This window comes from Vicia villosa, linkage group LG5 (assembly GCF_029867415.1).
Source record: "Vicia villosa cultivar HV-30 ecotype Madison, WI linkage group LG5, Vvil1.0, whole genome shotgun sequence".
Lineage (NCBI taxonomy): Eukaryota > Viridiplantae > Streptophyta > Magnoliopsida > Fabales > Fabaceae > Vicia > Vicia villosa.
Window position 1 is genome coordinate 3,896,039 of NC_081184.1, and position 14,193 is coordinate 3,910,231.

Below are 14,193 nucleotides of genomic sequence, written 5' to 3' on the forward strand. Positions count from 1 at the left end.
TCGTAATAGTGGCTAATAAAACAAAAAGTCCTATGCTTTATGTCCAGAAAAGATCATGTAAAAAGCGATCAATCCTGGAGGCCCTTTAAATCAATTCATACTAAATTAAAAAGTGTATAAAACTATAGATAATACATCTATAGATGTAAATACTAACTTCACGGATCTAATGAAACTTTTATTCCAAAAACAAATTACTTGAGTTTTTTTTTTCTGCATAAAAACCTAACAAACTTTGTCTTCAATACTCTAAATCACACTAATAAATATAATCCCTTGTAGGTCTCATTATCAATAACATCTTATACTTACTTGATACATGTCTTCGATACTCTAAATCACTGATAAAAACCTAACAAACTTTGTCTTCAATACTCTAAATCACACTGATAAAACCTAAATCACTGATAAATTAAAAAAGCCCCAATAATATTAACTATAAATTAAAACCTAAATCACACAGATTTTCAGAGTTTCAGATTTTCAGATCTTTAAGAGCAAATTATCACCGGACCTATGAGCAAATTAAAACCTAAATCACACAGATTTTCAGAGTTTCAGAGTTTCAGATCAGATTATCACCGGACCTATGGCAGCAAACCCATTCATTAAAACCTAACACAAAACCCTAAAACTACTACAGACCCTAAAACTACAACAGTGAATTTCGCTAACCTTCACAAAGTGAAAGATGATAGAAGATTTACCTGCAAACGAATTCAGAGTTGTTGTTGCTGAGAGGAGATGTTGAGAACGAACGGCTGTGAACGAAGCAGAAAAACGAACGGCGACGGCGGCGGCGGTTGGCAAGAAGAACGATGACGGCTGTGTGGAGGTTGGCGGCGACGGTACTGGGTTTGTGAAGAGAAACAGTGAAGAAACAATGAAGAAACAATGAAGAATGAAATACAGAACGCGCGTTTGTTTTATTTTGTTTTAAAATGAGCTACTAGAGCGCTTTTCAAAAGCGCTTTCATAGGTATACCTATACCGGCGCTTTTTCTCTAAAAGCGCTTTCGTACCATATACCTAATTTTCCCTATACCAGCGCTTTTGGAAAGCGCTCTCGTATCCATCCTTTACCAGCGCTTTTTAGAAAGCGCTCTGGTACCCCCCCCCCCCCCTTTACCAGCGCTTTCTCTAAAGCGCTCTCGTAGCCCCCCCCTTTACCAGCGCTTTTTAGAAAGCGCTCTCGTACCCCCCCCCCCTTGCCAGCGCTTTTTTCCCTTGTTTTTTTATTTTTGTTTTTTGCGCAACCTATAGCAGCGCTTTTCCCAAAAGCGCTTTCGTAGATGCGCTGCTAAAGGACAAATTTGTTGTAGTGTCATTGAAGTGTTTGGTAAAATTAGCGGTTCAATTTACTTATAAATGTAAAATGATGTAAAAGATATTTAATATTTAATTATTTTATTTTAAATTAAAATAAATTATAAGGATTAAAAATGAATTTTAATTAAAATAATAAAGATAAAAAAAAGAAAATATAACAAACTATAAGACATAAGCTAAAACGCTATTTGAAATAGCGTCTAAAAAATAAGCTATGAGCTAATAAAATAAACTATAAATTCGTGATGAAAAGACCGTTACCAAACAGATTTAAATTATCATATAAACTTATAAAACATAAAACATAAATTATAAGCTCGAAAACATGTTTTACTAAATAGAACCTAAAAACATAATGACTAGTGGCTTATTTAATATTTTGTGGCCTCTATGATCTACTAAAACTTAAATTGTTTTTATTGATATAGTCATGCAGATGCTTAATATAAATAGTAGAAATGTTAAATCAAGACATTATTCAACACAAACAAGGTCTGATATACGATTTTTATATCAATTTTTCTTACCTAACTTTTATTTGAATAACATATCTCTTTAAATGTTATATCAATTTTAAACAATTAAGTCATCAATTGAAATCTGAATAGATTAAATAATTGATTAGATTACGATCTAATCTAACTCATGTACAAATATAAATATATAGTAGAAAAAAAATCTTTTACAACAAAAAAACTAATAGGATTGAGTAAAGGAGGTCAAACATGCAAAATTGTGTTTCAACAATCAATATATTTTCATATTAATTGTTTTTGATACTTTTAATTTCTTAACATTAGAAACCGTTTTGTCAAAAAAAAAAAAACATTAGAAGCCGTTAATCTTTTATAGAGTGTCGATAAACTTATAAATAACAATGTTATATCTAAATCTATGAGTGTTTATTATATTAAAATATTTAAAGTTTCCTTTAAAAAAAATTATGGCTATTGAAGAGGCTTATACTAAATTACTAAGTCATTGACTTTACACTACTAAATGACAACAGCCCTCTTTAATGAACATAAATATAACTTTTAAAACAGATGTCATTGTCATCAAAGAATTATATAATACTACTACGTGTGTACTATATGCGTCATAGATCATATAATATACTATAATCAGTTTCACGTAAATTTATAAAATGTAATTAATGATCTTCAATGAACTATATCTTTGAAAAGTCTATATATTAATGAAATTTTCTCTTCTTCTTCAGACTCAGTCACCACCAACTACAGTTTCAGTTTCAGGTGCTTGATTTGTGGCTTAAATAATGGGGTGGTTAAAGTCACCTTGTAAGGGGATTGTGAATGATATAAGAGGAAGATCACAGTGTTATAAAGATGATTGGACTTGTGCTTTTCGTTCCGGTATTGGGTAAGTTTTCTATAAATCAGATCAGTTGCGGACTGCAATTTAAAACTAACTTTAACTTGCACTTTTTTGTTTGAATAATGATATAGGATATTGGCTCCAACTACCTATATTTTCTTTGCTTCTGCTTTACCTGTTATTGCCTTTGGTGAACAGCTGAGTAGAGACACAGGTTCTTCTTTTGCTTCTGCTGCAAGTTTCTTAATATTATGACTCAAGAAATGCCTCATAGAATGAATCTATTTATTGTTTATTTTGTTTGTAGATGGAAGATTGAGTACAGTAGAAACATTAGCTTCTACAGCCATATGTGGAATTATACACTCAGTTATTGGAGGACAACCACTTCTTATTGTAGGAGTTGCAGAACCAACCATCATCATGTATACCTATTTGTATAACTTTGCCAAGAATAGAGATGGTTTGGGACAAGAACTCTTTTTGGCTTGGGCTGGATGGTAACAAAATGAAAACAAAAAACAATGCAAATTAAATCATTAGTATTAATTTCTAATTAGTATTTTTAATGTGTCAGGGTTTGTGTATGGACTTCTCTCTTGCTTTTTGTTCTAGCAATATTCAATGCTGGCAATATCATCAACAGATTTACTAGGGTTGCTGAAGAGCTTTTCGGCATGTTGATTTCGGTCTTGTTCGTTCAAGAGGCTATTAAGGTCAGTGATGAAAAAATAATAGTTGATTTTGCATGAAAAGAAGTGTAATTGTACAAGTTTGTTGAAATAATGCAGGGAATAATAAAGGAGTTTAGTGTTCCTAAAAATGAAAACTCAAAATTAGAGCAATACCAGTTTCACTGGCTTTATGTGAATGGCTTATTAGGTGTTATATTCACATTTGGCCTTCTATATACAGCACTGAAGAGTAGAAGAGCAAGATCATGGTTATATGGGACAGGTTTGTCATTACTATAGATTTTTGTTGAGACTTAATTGATACATCTGAAGGCGTATCTGGTGTCTCGTGACACATGTTAGTGTCAATATCGTGTCTGTATCAATATTTCATAGTTAAGTATGTATGAAAAATATTTATATGACATGGATTTTGTTTATTGGATAGGATGGTTGAGAAGCTTTATTGCAGACTATGGTGTCCCTTTCTTGGTGGTAGTATGGACATTTGTGTCATTCTCAGGGCCAAGAGAAATACCTTCTGAAATTCCAAGAAGACTAGTTGCACCTCTTGCTTGGGAGTCTACATCTTTACACCATTGGACAGTTATCAAAGTAATTCGCGTTCAAATAACGCCTAGTTTGGCTTTTTTTTTTTCAAAATGTTAATCAACTAATAATCGATTCTAACATATTGTCACAGGACATGGGGAAGGTTTCTCCAACATATATTTTTGCTGCTTTTATTCCTGCCTTGATGGTAGCAGGACTTTACTTCTTTGATCATAGTGTTGCTTCGGGGATGGCACAACAGAAAGACTTCAATCTCAAGAAACCTTCTGCGTATCATTACGACATATTCTTACTCGGATTCATGGTATCTATATATACATTCCTTTCAAGATATAGTTCAATTATGAAACTCATCACTAATATAATCATTTCAGACTTTGCTTTGTGGACTACTTGGATTACCACCTTCGAACGGTGTTCTTCCTCAATCCCCTATGCACACCAAAAGCCTTGCAGTTCTCAAGGGTCTGATGATCAGAAGAAAGATGGTTGAAAGTGCGAAAGAAAGCATAAGAAAAAAAGCTAGTAACACTGAAATCTATGGAAAAATGCAAGCGGTGTTCGTAGAAATGGACAGTAGCAGCCATGTTACTTCTGTGGAAAGAGAGTTAGAGAACTTAAAAGAGGTAGTCCTAAAAGGCGAAGATAAAGGAGACAACAAGAAAGATACATTTGATCCTGAGAAGCATATTGATGCATGTTTGCCTGTTAGAGTAAATGAGCAAAGAATCAGCAATCTTTTGCAATCACTCTTTGTTGGAGCATCAGTTTTTGCTATGCCTGTCATAAAAAAGATTCCGACTTCGGTTTTATGGGGATACTTTGCATACATGGCCATTGATAGTCTTCCTGGTAACCAGTTCTGGGAAAGGATACTACTTCTCTTCGTAACGCCTAGTAGATGGTTCAAGTAAGTCGAAGCTACTCTTTACTGTGATCACAATCGCAATTTAAAATCGTGGTAATATATAAAGTTAACATATTATTATGGCAGGTTATTGGAGGGTCATCATGCTTCCTTTGTGGAATCAGTTCCAATTAGAAACATAGTCTTCTTCACAATACTCCAATGTGTGTATTTCTTGGTTTGTTTTGGAGTGACATGGGTTCCTATAGCTGGAATATTGTTCCCTTTGCCTTTCTTTTTACTGATTTTAGTGAGGCAATATATTCTCCCTAAGTTGTTTAGTCTTCATCATCTAAGAGAACTTGATGCAGCTGAATATGAAGAAATTGCTGGTGCTCCGAGACTCTCTGTAAGTGTATGCAATATTTAAATCTCGATTCTATTTTTTAAACGTTTAAGTCTATGAAGCGTAGACACTGATGCAGAAACCAGACACTGACACTTACACTGAGACGAAGATATTGATAATGATGTTGAATATAAAAGTGTTTCTTCAATTTCTTTTTTCAGATGGATTCACCTAGTTTTGCATCTAGGGAATTGTCTGATAGTGAAATATTAGATGAATTGACTACTAGCAGAGGAGAGTTGAAGGTCAGAACTCTAAGCTTTAAAGAGGAAAGACATGGTCAAGTAAGTTTAATTCTCTTCTAATATGAACATTTATATATGATAATTGCTTATGTTATAAATGTTTAGTTCTCTCAAAAAAGGGTGGGTCTAATTTGTTTGGATGTCAATGATTTTGTGTTGCATGCAGGTGATCTATCCTAATGAAATAGTATGTGAAAATGAATCATCAAATAGTTAATGACTTATGGAGAAAAATTTGTGGTCACTATTTATACCTAAAGAATAAAAGAGAGATATCAATCAATGTCAACTTCTACAATATTTGTATTTTTCTTTAAGTGGATTAGGGTCTAATTTGTTATCTAGACCTATTCAAGATGACTTAAGTATTTAAAGTGTATTGTGTTATATTGGAATATTTGAAAAATATGATTCCAATTTTTATTTTTTCTACCTTAGTTTTTTAGTTTATAATCCTAATCTGTCTTAATATATTGTAGAATCCACCATCATATATCTTCATCTTCAATGGTGTAGGTTGGCTAACATCTTTTCCACATGTACACTTATAAGAATTTTTAGGATTAGTTAATTTTAAAGAACACTTAATACAATCATCTACCATATTTTGAAACAACAAATTTCAAAGTTGTTGCAATAGTAACACATATTGTTTCCTAAAATGGGGTATAATGTCAATCTCAACATCTTTGACTCTTGTACCATCAAAAAATAAATTTCTTCAAGTGATCACAAAACATCCCCTGAAAATTATTATCATACACATTACTTTTATTAATAAAGTCATATTTTTTTATCCTTTCTTTCCACTTTGGTGTGGCATACCAAAACTTAAATTATATCACCCTAATCAAATAGAAATAGTGTAATATTACATAAATTACATTTGTAAACACCATAAATAATTAAAAAAATTAATTGATGTATTGTAGGGTACCTTTGAACCCATTATAACCATTTCAAAGTGTTTTATACTCTTATTATTCACAACACTCCATACATCAAAAACATGACCAATTAGCCATTATATTTCCTTTGAGTCATTGATATTCTTAAAGCAGTTAAATTTTTTACACATGTTTCTTGCAATTGATTATAAACGGAATGAAAGTCAGATTCTCAACTAAAATTTGATAATTTATCTATCAAAGTTTCTAATGGCCATTTTTGGCATTCATTATAACCGTAAAACTTAATTTTGAAATTTCATAATTTCGATGCGAGTATATGAAAGGATAACAATAAGCAATTGAGAAATTTGAAAGATATGCGTTTATAGCATAAACGAAAAGGTTAACAGGAATGGAAGTAATTTCAATATGTGGGTCCATCCACTATTCACCTTAGTTCTGACTTAGGAGAAGATGCAGAATATTCCCCAACCAACCAAACATACACGCCACCATCTCATTACCGTAGTACCCAACACACATATGACTACCAAACTCGACAAGATCAATTTCTTTTTTACCCCACTTATTCAAATGACCAATGCTACCGACCACCCATTGAGCCCATACCCCCACCAATACGACTAAACTATGAGAACGTGGGTAACTGACTTTTTCAAAAGTGGGTCTTCTGGATATGCTGACTTGACGAACTTTATGGACTCAGATCGCATTGACTTCGCGGGGTCCTCGACCCAACCGCAATAGGAAATTCATGGAGGACGGGTTACTAAGAAAGGACGGGGACGGGGAAATTAGGTCTTGCTGTAATTTACAATCCCATTATGTAATCGTTTGTTTAAATTAATATTATCAATTATTTTAGTTTTATTTTTAAATGTTTTTTTATTATTTAAAAAGAAATGCAGATACACCCATGCGCTAGTTGAGATGACACATCCTCCTATTGCATGCATGATTACACCCATGTTTTTTATTATCAAATTAACCCTTTAATTTAGAGAATATCTTACCTCGTCCCATGGGTCTCCTATGTTTCAGGATTTGCCACAAGTGCAAAATCTTCAACGGAGCACGTAATCTTTTCCATCAGCAGGTCTGAAACACCATTCGAACAACCAGACAACAGCGGAATAATTATACGAGTTCGACCCCGAAATCGGATAATATATCCTCACGCCAATGTCTGACTGTACAACAAATAAGTTTCATGATTTAATTGAGCCCACTTTGGTGGGAGAACTCTACTGCATACACAACTCCAGTCTACATAAACAGAAAATGTTATTCTAATCAATCCTTCATGACAAATTGTTAAAAAAACACAATATTTAATTAATACCCCCTGGACCAATAATGTCAGACACATGAGAGACAGTTGTTCCAGAGACAGGTAAAAGACTTTAGCACCAGATTTATGTATCAAAAAACATCTCATAAAATAACTATGAAGAACAAAACATGTTTGGAATCACGGTGAATATGGAGAAATCACCTCTAAACCAAACATTTTACAATTAACATCCATTTTATCTTACTTACCTGCTGCAAAAAAAAAAGTCTCAGCTGTATAGAATCTTATGCCATTAATTCCAACTGATTGTTGAAATGCCATAATCCACACCATTTTAGTTATGTATAATGTTGCAAGAATATTTTAAAATCAAAGAAATGGATTTTGGAGTGTCATGTATTTAATACATGATGGATTATGTGGCTAGTGATTGAGCGATCTGAACTTTTTTCGTTGCCAAACTGGATTTTGAGAGGAAATGTCGTCTGTTTACTTATCAAAGATGATCAATAATTGAATAAGATATTGTAATATGCAATAACATCTTTTTAGCCATCATTATACAGTGGGCATCAGACGGAGTTAACTCTTCTTACTCGCTGTTTAATGTTGCTTTGCCTTATCATGTAAATGTTGCTTCCCATGTAATTCCTTCCCATGTAAATGTTGCTTTGCCTTATCAATCTCTTGCTGTTTAAAGTAAATGCAAAGAATTTTAAATACCAGCATGTTGAAGTACTGAGAAGTGTTATACTGAAAGTTGTTGCGTCTGCTAAAATCATAAAATCATAATTTTCAATACTTAAACCAAATTGTCGAGTTTGTCACATGAAACAAAAAGTATAAAATTCATAAATTGTCGAGTTTGCAGACATGTTCTTTCTTTCTTTCAACATTATATCTGCATCCAAGGAACAATTCAGTTCAACATTGACCAAATGATAAACCTGCATCCTAAAAATCAATGTTGTAAATAATTTCGAAACAAAAAATCTAATAAATACTTACATGTTTATCAATCTGTTTCGGAATAGTAATCGCCGCCCTCCGCAGCAAGAATTCAGCTAGAAAAAACACAAAAGGGAAGCCGCAACAGTTCAAAAGGGAAAAATCCCATACTACCAGAAAATCGATCAACTCACGTAAAAAAATGTAACTGAAAAGTGGAAAGAAAAATTAACTGTAAAAAATGGAATTTAAGCTTACCTGAGTCTGTCGCGGGGAAAAATCGTTGTCTTTTTCGGGATGAGACACCTGATGCCTTCTTTGGGCTCGAGTGCTCAAAAAAATGATTTTTCTTTTGTACGGACCAAACTTTTTATTGTTTCCAAAAGAGGAAAAGGAAAAAAGCTGCAATAACCTAAAAGGTGGGGGAGAGATCTTTGGGTAAGAGGGTTGGTTATACGAAGGGAAGGTATTAGCACCCAACGTATCTATAGTACTCTATAGGTTTCTTTGCTTTGTTTTTTCATTCCATGTTATTGAGAGGTTCTTGTGAAAAAAGGTGGGACCTAAGGTGTTTGTTTGATTATGCTCGCAAAGATCATCGCGATCCTCTGCATACATATCCCTTAGAGGGAATCAGAGCATCTGTAGCTCGGGGTCTACGGGTGCTAAGGTTTGAGTGGTTTTTTTGTTTTATTTTGCTCGCCAAGGATCGACCTTGTGCCTACGTTTTCTCAAAGGGATGTTGAGAAAGTCAGAGCAATCGTAGTTCCCACTTATGCTAGTGGAAGCAAAGGATAAGAGACAAATGTCATCTAAATGTTCGATGTATCTAATCTATATCATCACATACATCTGTTTGATTTTTGTTTGAAAATCTTTTCATTATAAGCCCGGGGCCATGCCACTTAGGGTGCTTAGAATGATAAAGATGTTTTTGTTGTTTAACCAGCCTTGTGGCAAAAACTTTCAATGAAGTCAGCCTTGTGACAAAAAGTTTTGATTAATCAGCCAGCCTTGTGGCAAAAGTTTCAATGAAGTCAGCCTTGTGACAAAAACTTTGATTAATCAGCCAGTATGGTGGCAAAACGGTTTGATTGATTAGCCAGCCTTGTGGCAAAAAAGTTTGATTGATTAGCCAGCCTTGTGGCAAAAAAAAGCTTGATTGATTGATTGTTTGTGATGATATAGAAGAGATACTCCTATCATAGAGATGATAAATGTCTAATCTCCTAGGGTTTTTGATTTGGATATTGGGGATGCTTATAAGAAGCCCGTGGGTCCTTGTACGAAGCCCAAGAGGAGGCTATCCGAGGGTCCTTGCATTGTAAGCCCAAGAGGAGGCTATGGGAGGGACAATCCAGGGTCCTTGCATTGTAAGCCCAAGAGGAGGCTATGGGAGGGTCACTCGTTTGTACAAAGCCCAAGGGGAGGCATGGTATAGTTGGTCTGAGCTCTTAGAGCGATTTCACCGGGAAACCATACTCTATGTCCTAACCTAAACTAGTGGAGATTCTTTGCACGAAGCCCAATAGGAGGCTATGGGGAACCTAGTGTTGTACTAAGTTGAATAAGCACACATATCACACATATGAACAAACATGAACAAGTATGAATAAACATGAACAAACATGAACAAGTATGAACAATTATATGTGACAAAGTGTGTGTATATAATGGAGTTTATGAAGGAAATATACCTGTAAGCATGATCCATTTGTATACACAGAGCTCGGGACTCATACTCGAGGAGAGGTCCACTTGAGTTTATTCAAAGCTATGTAAACAGGTATTTACAAAGGGGCTTGGGACTTATACCTACATGGAGGCCCATGGTATATTTTTGGGAAGATTTAAAGAAAACCTTCATTTTTGGTTTGTTATTCAAAGTTCAAAATCAAATTGATCGAGATATGTATAAAAAGGTGTATGTACAAAAAGGCGTACAATGAAATACCTAATTTCATGTACTGGAATGGGTATGGTGGAAGGGGCTTGGGACTTATACCTACATGGAGGCCCGTGTTTTATTTACAAAACATGGTTGACTGTTTTATTAACAGAACGCGAGGTTTCGCTTTTGAAAAACTGTTTGAAGATTTGTTTGAAAAGTTTATTTGTTTTGAAGACTGTATAAAAAGAAAAGAAATGGGACTTACACTCTCTAATATTCGAGAGGCCCCACTTCGTTTTGAAAAACAATTGATCAATTGAAAAGGTTTAATCAATAGTTTCAAAAAGAAATGGTTTATCGTCTTTGAAAAGAAATGCGATCGCTTGTTTTAAAACGATTTGAATTTGACAAAAGTCAACTTAATTAAGTTAAAACAAGTTTTAATACTCAATTAAGACCTAAGTGATTAGGGTTTGATAAAAAAATATTCACAAGTGATTAGGTTTGAAAATTAAATGAAAAACAAATATTAAAAGTATTTAAAAACACTTAAAAATGTATCATTTTAAACCTAATTAAAAACACATTAAATAAATCTTTTTTTGTTATTTTTTTTTATATTGTCAAAATATGTATATTAAATAAGAAGTGTTTAAAAAATGAAGAAAAAATAAGTTGATTTGATTGGTTAAATTAAATGATGAAGTTTGTTAAAAAATGAAAGAAAAATAGTGTCAAAAAATTGGTTTTGGTCCTACCAGGGTTTGAACCCACGCACCTACGCTTGCAGATCAAAACATGGACCAACTGAGCCACGCTTGTGGCTTGTTAAACATACGCGTTTTGTAAAATATATTTTAAATCAAGAATTTGAATTTCCCAAACCAAATCTGGCGCCAAGAACACAACCCTAACTGATTTTTGAATTTCCTCAAATCTGTATTGTTTTGATCGATCAAAGGGTCTATCTCACTTGGTTTTGGACGAGGAACATGATGATGACCTTTAATTTCATTTATTTTTGCTCTAAGATGATTAATTCTCTGATGAACACGAAGAACCCTAATATGACAAATCTTTGTGAAATCGTGTATGATCATGATATGATGCAATTGATTGAGGGTTATTATTCAGTGATGGTGCAGAAACAAGATAGTAACTCAGTTTTTCATTTATGATGCATGTATGATAGAGTTTGAAGTTCATGAGCTCTTACCTCAAAAACGGCCAAGCTGGAGATTGAATCTTGCAAAGGAGGTGTTACATATGCTTTGTATCAATCTGAATAGCTTCTATGATGATTATGGAAGGTGTCTGGATGCTTGGAGTGAACTGAATTCATCTGAGCATAGCCATGGGACCCGATCTGCAGTTGCTTGGAGTGAGAATCGAATCTGATGGTGGAGATGTTACAGGTCATATGTGAGTGTTTGGATCATTCATATGAAGTATATGGAAGGTGTTAGAAGTGATAGTTTGGACAGAAATGGTCTGGAATGAAAATTGGCATGATAAGGTTCATTATATGCAAACATGGAGGTTGAAGAGTGATTCTGAGTTTTGGGGTGATTTGGGGTGTGTGAATGATTCAAACACATTCCAAATGATGTTTATGAGATGTTAGAACCATCACTTTGGCCAGAAATTCAAAGGTTTGGAGGTTGGGATTTCTACCTCACTTTGAAACTTGAAACTTGCAACTTAAGAAAGAAGGGAGAAAACCTATAATTGTGAGGTTTTGGTGTGAATTGAAGAGTGATTTGCACCTCTATTTATAGGCCATGGATTCTGAATACAAGGCTCTTGCAAGTTGATTCAAGAATGATGATTTGGCTTAAGAGATAAAATGGAATCTTTCACATTAAATGCAAATGGTTAAAAGTGACTTAACCATGGTTATTTCTCTAAGCTTCTTATCTCTTCCATTCTGATCTTCCAATCAGAAAATATCATTCAATTATTGCATTGGTGTGTCATCACTTGGATTATAGGTCATGTAGTCATGAAACTTAGTGAAAAATGGTGAAAATTCAAGTGAAAATGATCACTAATGTCAAAATTCAAAACCATGGCTACACTCCATATTTTTTCATGCTCTTGGACATTTTGGAAAGCTCATATGACACACTTCAAAACCCTAGTTGAAAGTTTCTTCAAGATCTTTAAGGAAGTGGATGAAAAAGATCCATGAACTTTGAAGAAAATGAAGTTTTAAGTGAAATTTTCCAAAGATACCAACTTTGAAGCACCATATCTCTTAAATGGTTGATCTTATGGAAAAAATTTATATGTGTCAAAGTTGTTTATTGGATCAAAATCTACAACTTTCATGTTGGAAGTTTTTTTCAGTTTGTAGGTGAAATTTTGAGAAATTCCCTTCCAAAGTTTGGAAAAAACCATTGAAAAACACTTAGAAATTTTTCTAAGTATGAAAAGTCAAACTTTTGACTTTTGATTCTTGATTGATTTTCTTGATTTTCCTTGATCAAATGACTTCTCACATCATATATTGATGATTTAAAACTTCAAAAGTCATGGTTGACCAAAATTCCCCAAAAGTCAATGGTGATCTTGTACAGTGGACTTTTTCAGACGAATCGCGTTTCTGGAGATTTCAAATGAAACAGGCTATCCTCACCAAATGAATAGTATGAATGGATTACATTGAAGCATTAGAGGATATTGAGCCATGGTTTGAGTTGTGGCACCATGTCCTGATTAAAAAGTCAGTTGTTCAGTGAATTAGGTCAAAAAACCCTAATTGTCGACCTGATGAAATTGATGACTGTGGATCTTGAATTGAGATACAATTTCCATTGTATATTGTCATAGGGATTATTTGAGGATGATTGAAACCTTTGATTGACTTCCTGGGGATTTTTAGGGTTTCCCAAATGTGATCCCTGATTTCAGTCCCTGATAGTTCAAAAACCCTGATCTGAGGATTTGTCTGATCAATCTTTGTATAGGAGATGTTCTGAGCCAATGGATTAGGTCAAAATGATGCACTTGGGGTCTTGAGATCATGTCCCAAGTCATTAGGTCAAACCCTGAGCAAAAGTCAGGAGTATGCTATCTTCAGTCAAAACCCTAATTCAGTCGATTCAAAGCTGTTGAGTTTGTTGAAATGAATCTCTGAGGACCAAATGTTGATTGTTGATGAAGATAATTCATTTGAAATGAAGGGAGAACAAAACCCTAATTGATTGTTACTTGTACTGATGAGTGATTTCCTGATTAAATCCTGCTGAGTCACAAGTAACAAACACAAGCTATGCAATTTGTTAGAGATGCAAATGATGCATATGCAAATGATATGAGGTGGTATCTTAGGTCAAAAATTGGGGTATGACAGAGTCGATCCAACATCATACTCGTCGCCGATTACCCATTTCCACCACCACCACCACCACACTCATCACTGGTAATGTGTTGCCGCCACCACAAATCTGAATGTTAAAATAGAATAACCTAAATACAATTAGTTCAACATCAGTTAAAAAAACTAACCAGATCAAAACCTATATTGAAAATGTCAAACAAAAACCTTTTAGAAACTGACCACCACCACAGTCGTCACCAGAAACCCGTTTTCACCACCACCACACTCATCGCTGGTAACCCGTTGCCGCCACCACAAATATGAAAGTTAAAACAGAATAAAATAAAAAAACATAGCAAATGGTTAAACCTTTATTCATATATTTGTTAGATAGATGAAAAGAACACCATAA

General features: G+C 34.0%; 1 protein-coding gene across 1 annotated transcript; it reads left to right on the forward strand.

The window, feature by feature from the left end:
• Window positions 1-2,488: 2,488 nt before the first annotated feature.
• LOC131606151 (boron transporter 4) lies at window positions 2,489-5,828 on the forward strand. The gene is made up of 11 exons (XM_058878429.1): window positions 2,489-2,712; window positions 2,799-2,881; window positions 2,975-3,167; window positions 3,245-3,383; window positions 3,459-3,624; window positions 3,790-3,956; window positions 4,045-4,218; window positions 4,289-4,824; window positions 4,909-5,170; window positions 5,332-5,454; window positions 5,582-5,828. The coding sequence occupies exons 1-11, from the start codon at window positions 2,609-2,611 to the stop codon at window positions 5,630-5,632; spliced, it is 1,998 nt and encodes a 665-aa protein (XP_058734412.1). The 5' UTR covers window positions 2,489-2,608; the 3' UTR covers window positions 5,633-5,828.
• The last annotated feature ends 8,365 nt before the right edge of the window (window positions 5,829-14,193 follow it).

Excerpts from the sequence above, each read along its gene's own strand:
- LOC131606151 (XM_058878429.1), top strand. The coding sequence starts at position 2,609 with ATGGGGTGGTTAAAGTCACCTTGTAAGGGGATTGTGAATGATATAAGA. Across the intron at positions 5,171-5,331 it reads CTGGTGCTCCGAGACTCTCT|ATGGATTCACCTAGTTTTGC; the intron begins GTAAGTGTATGC and ends TTCTTTTTTCAG. Across the intron at positions 5,455-5,581 it reads AAGAGGAAAGACATGGTCAA|GTGATCTATCCTAATGAAAT; the intron begins GTAAGTTTAATT and ends TGTTGCATGCAG.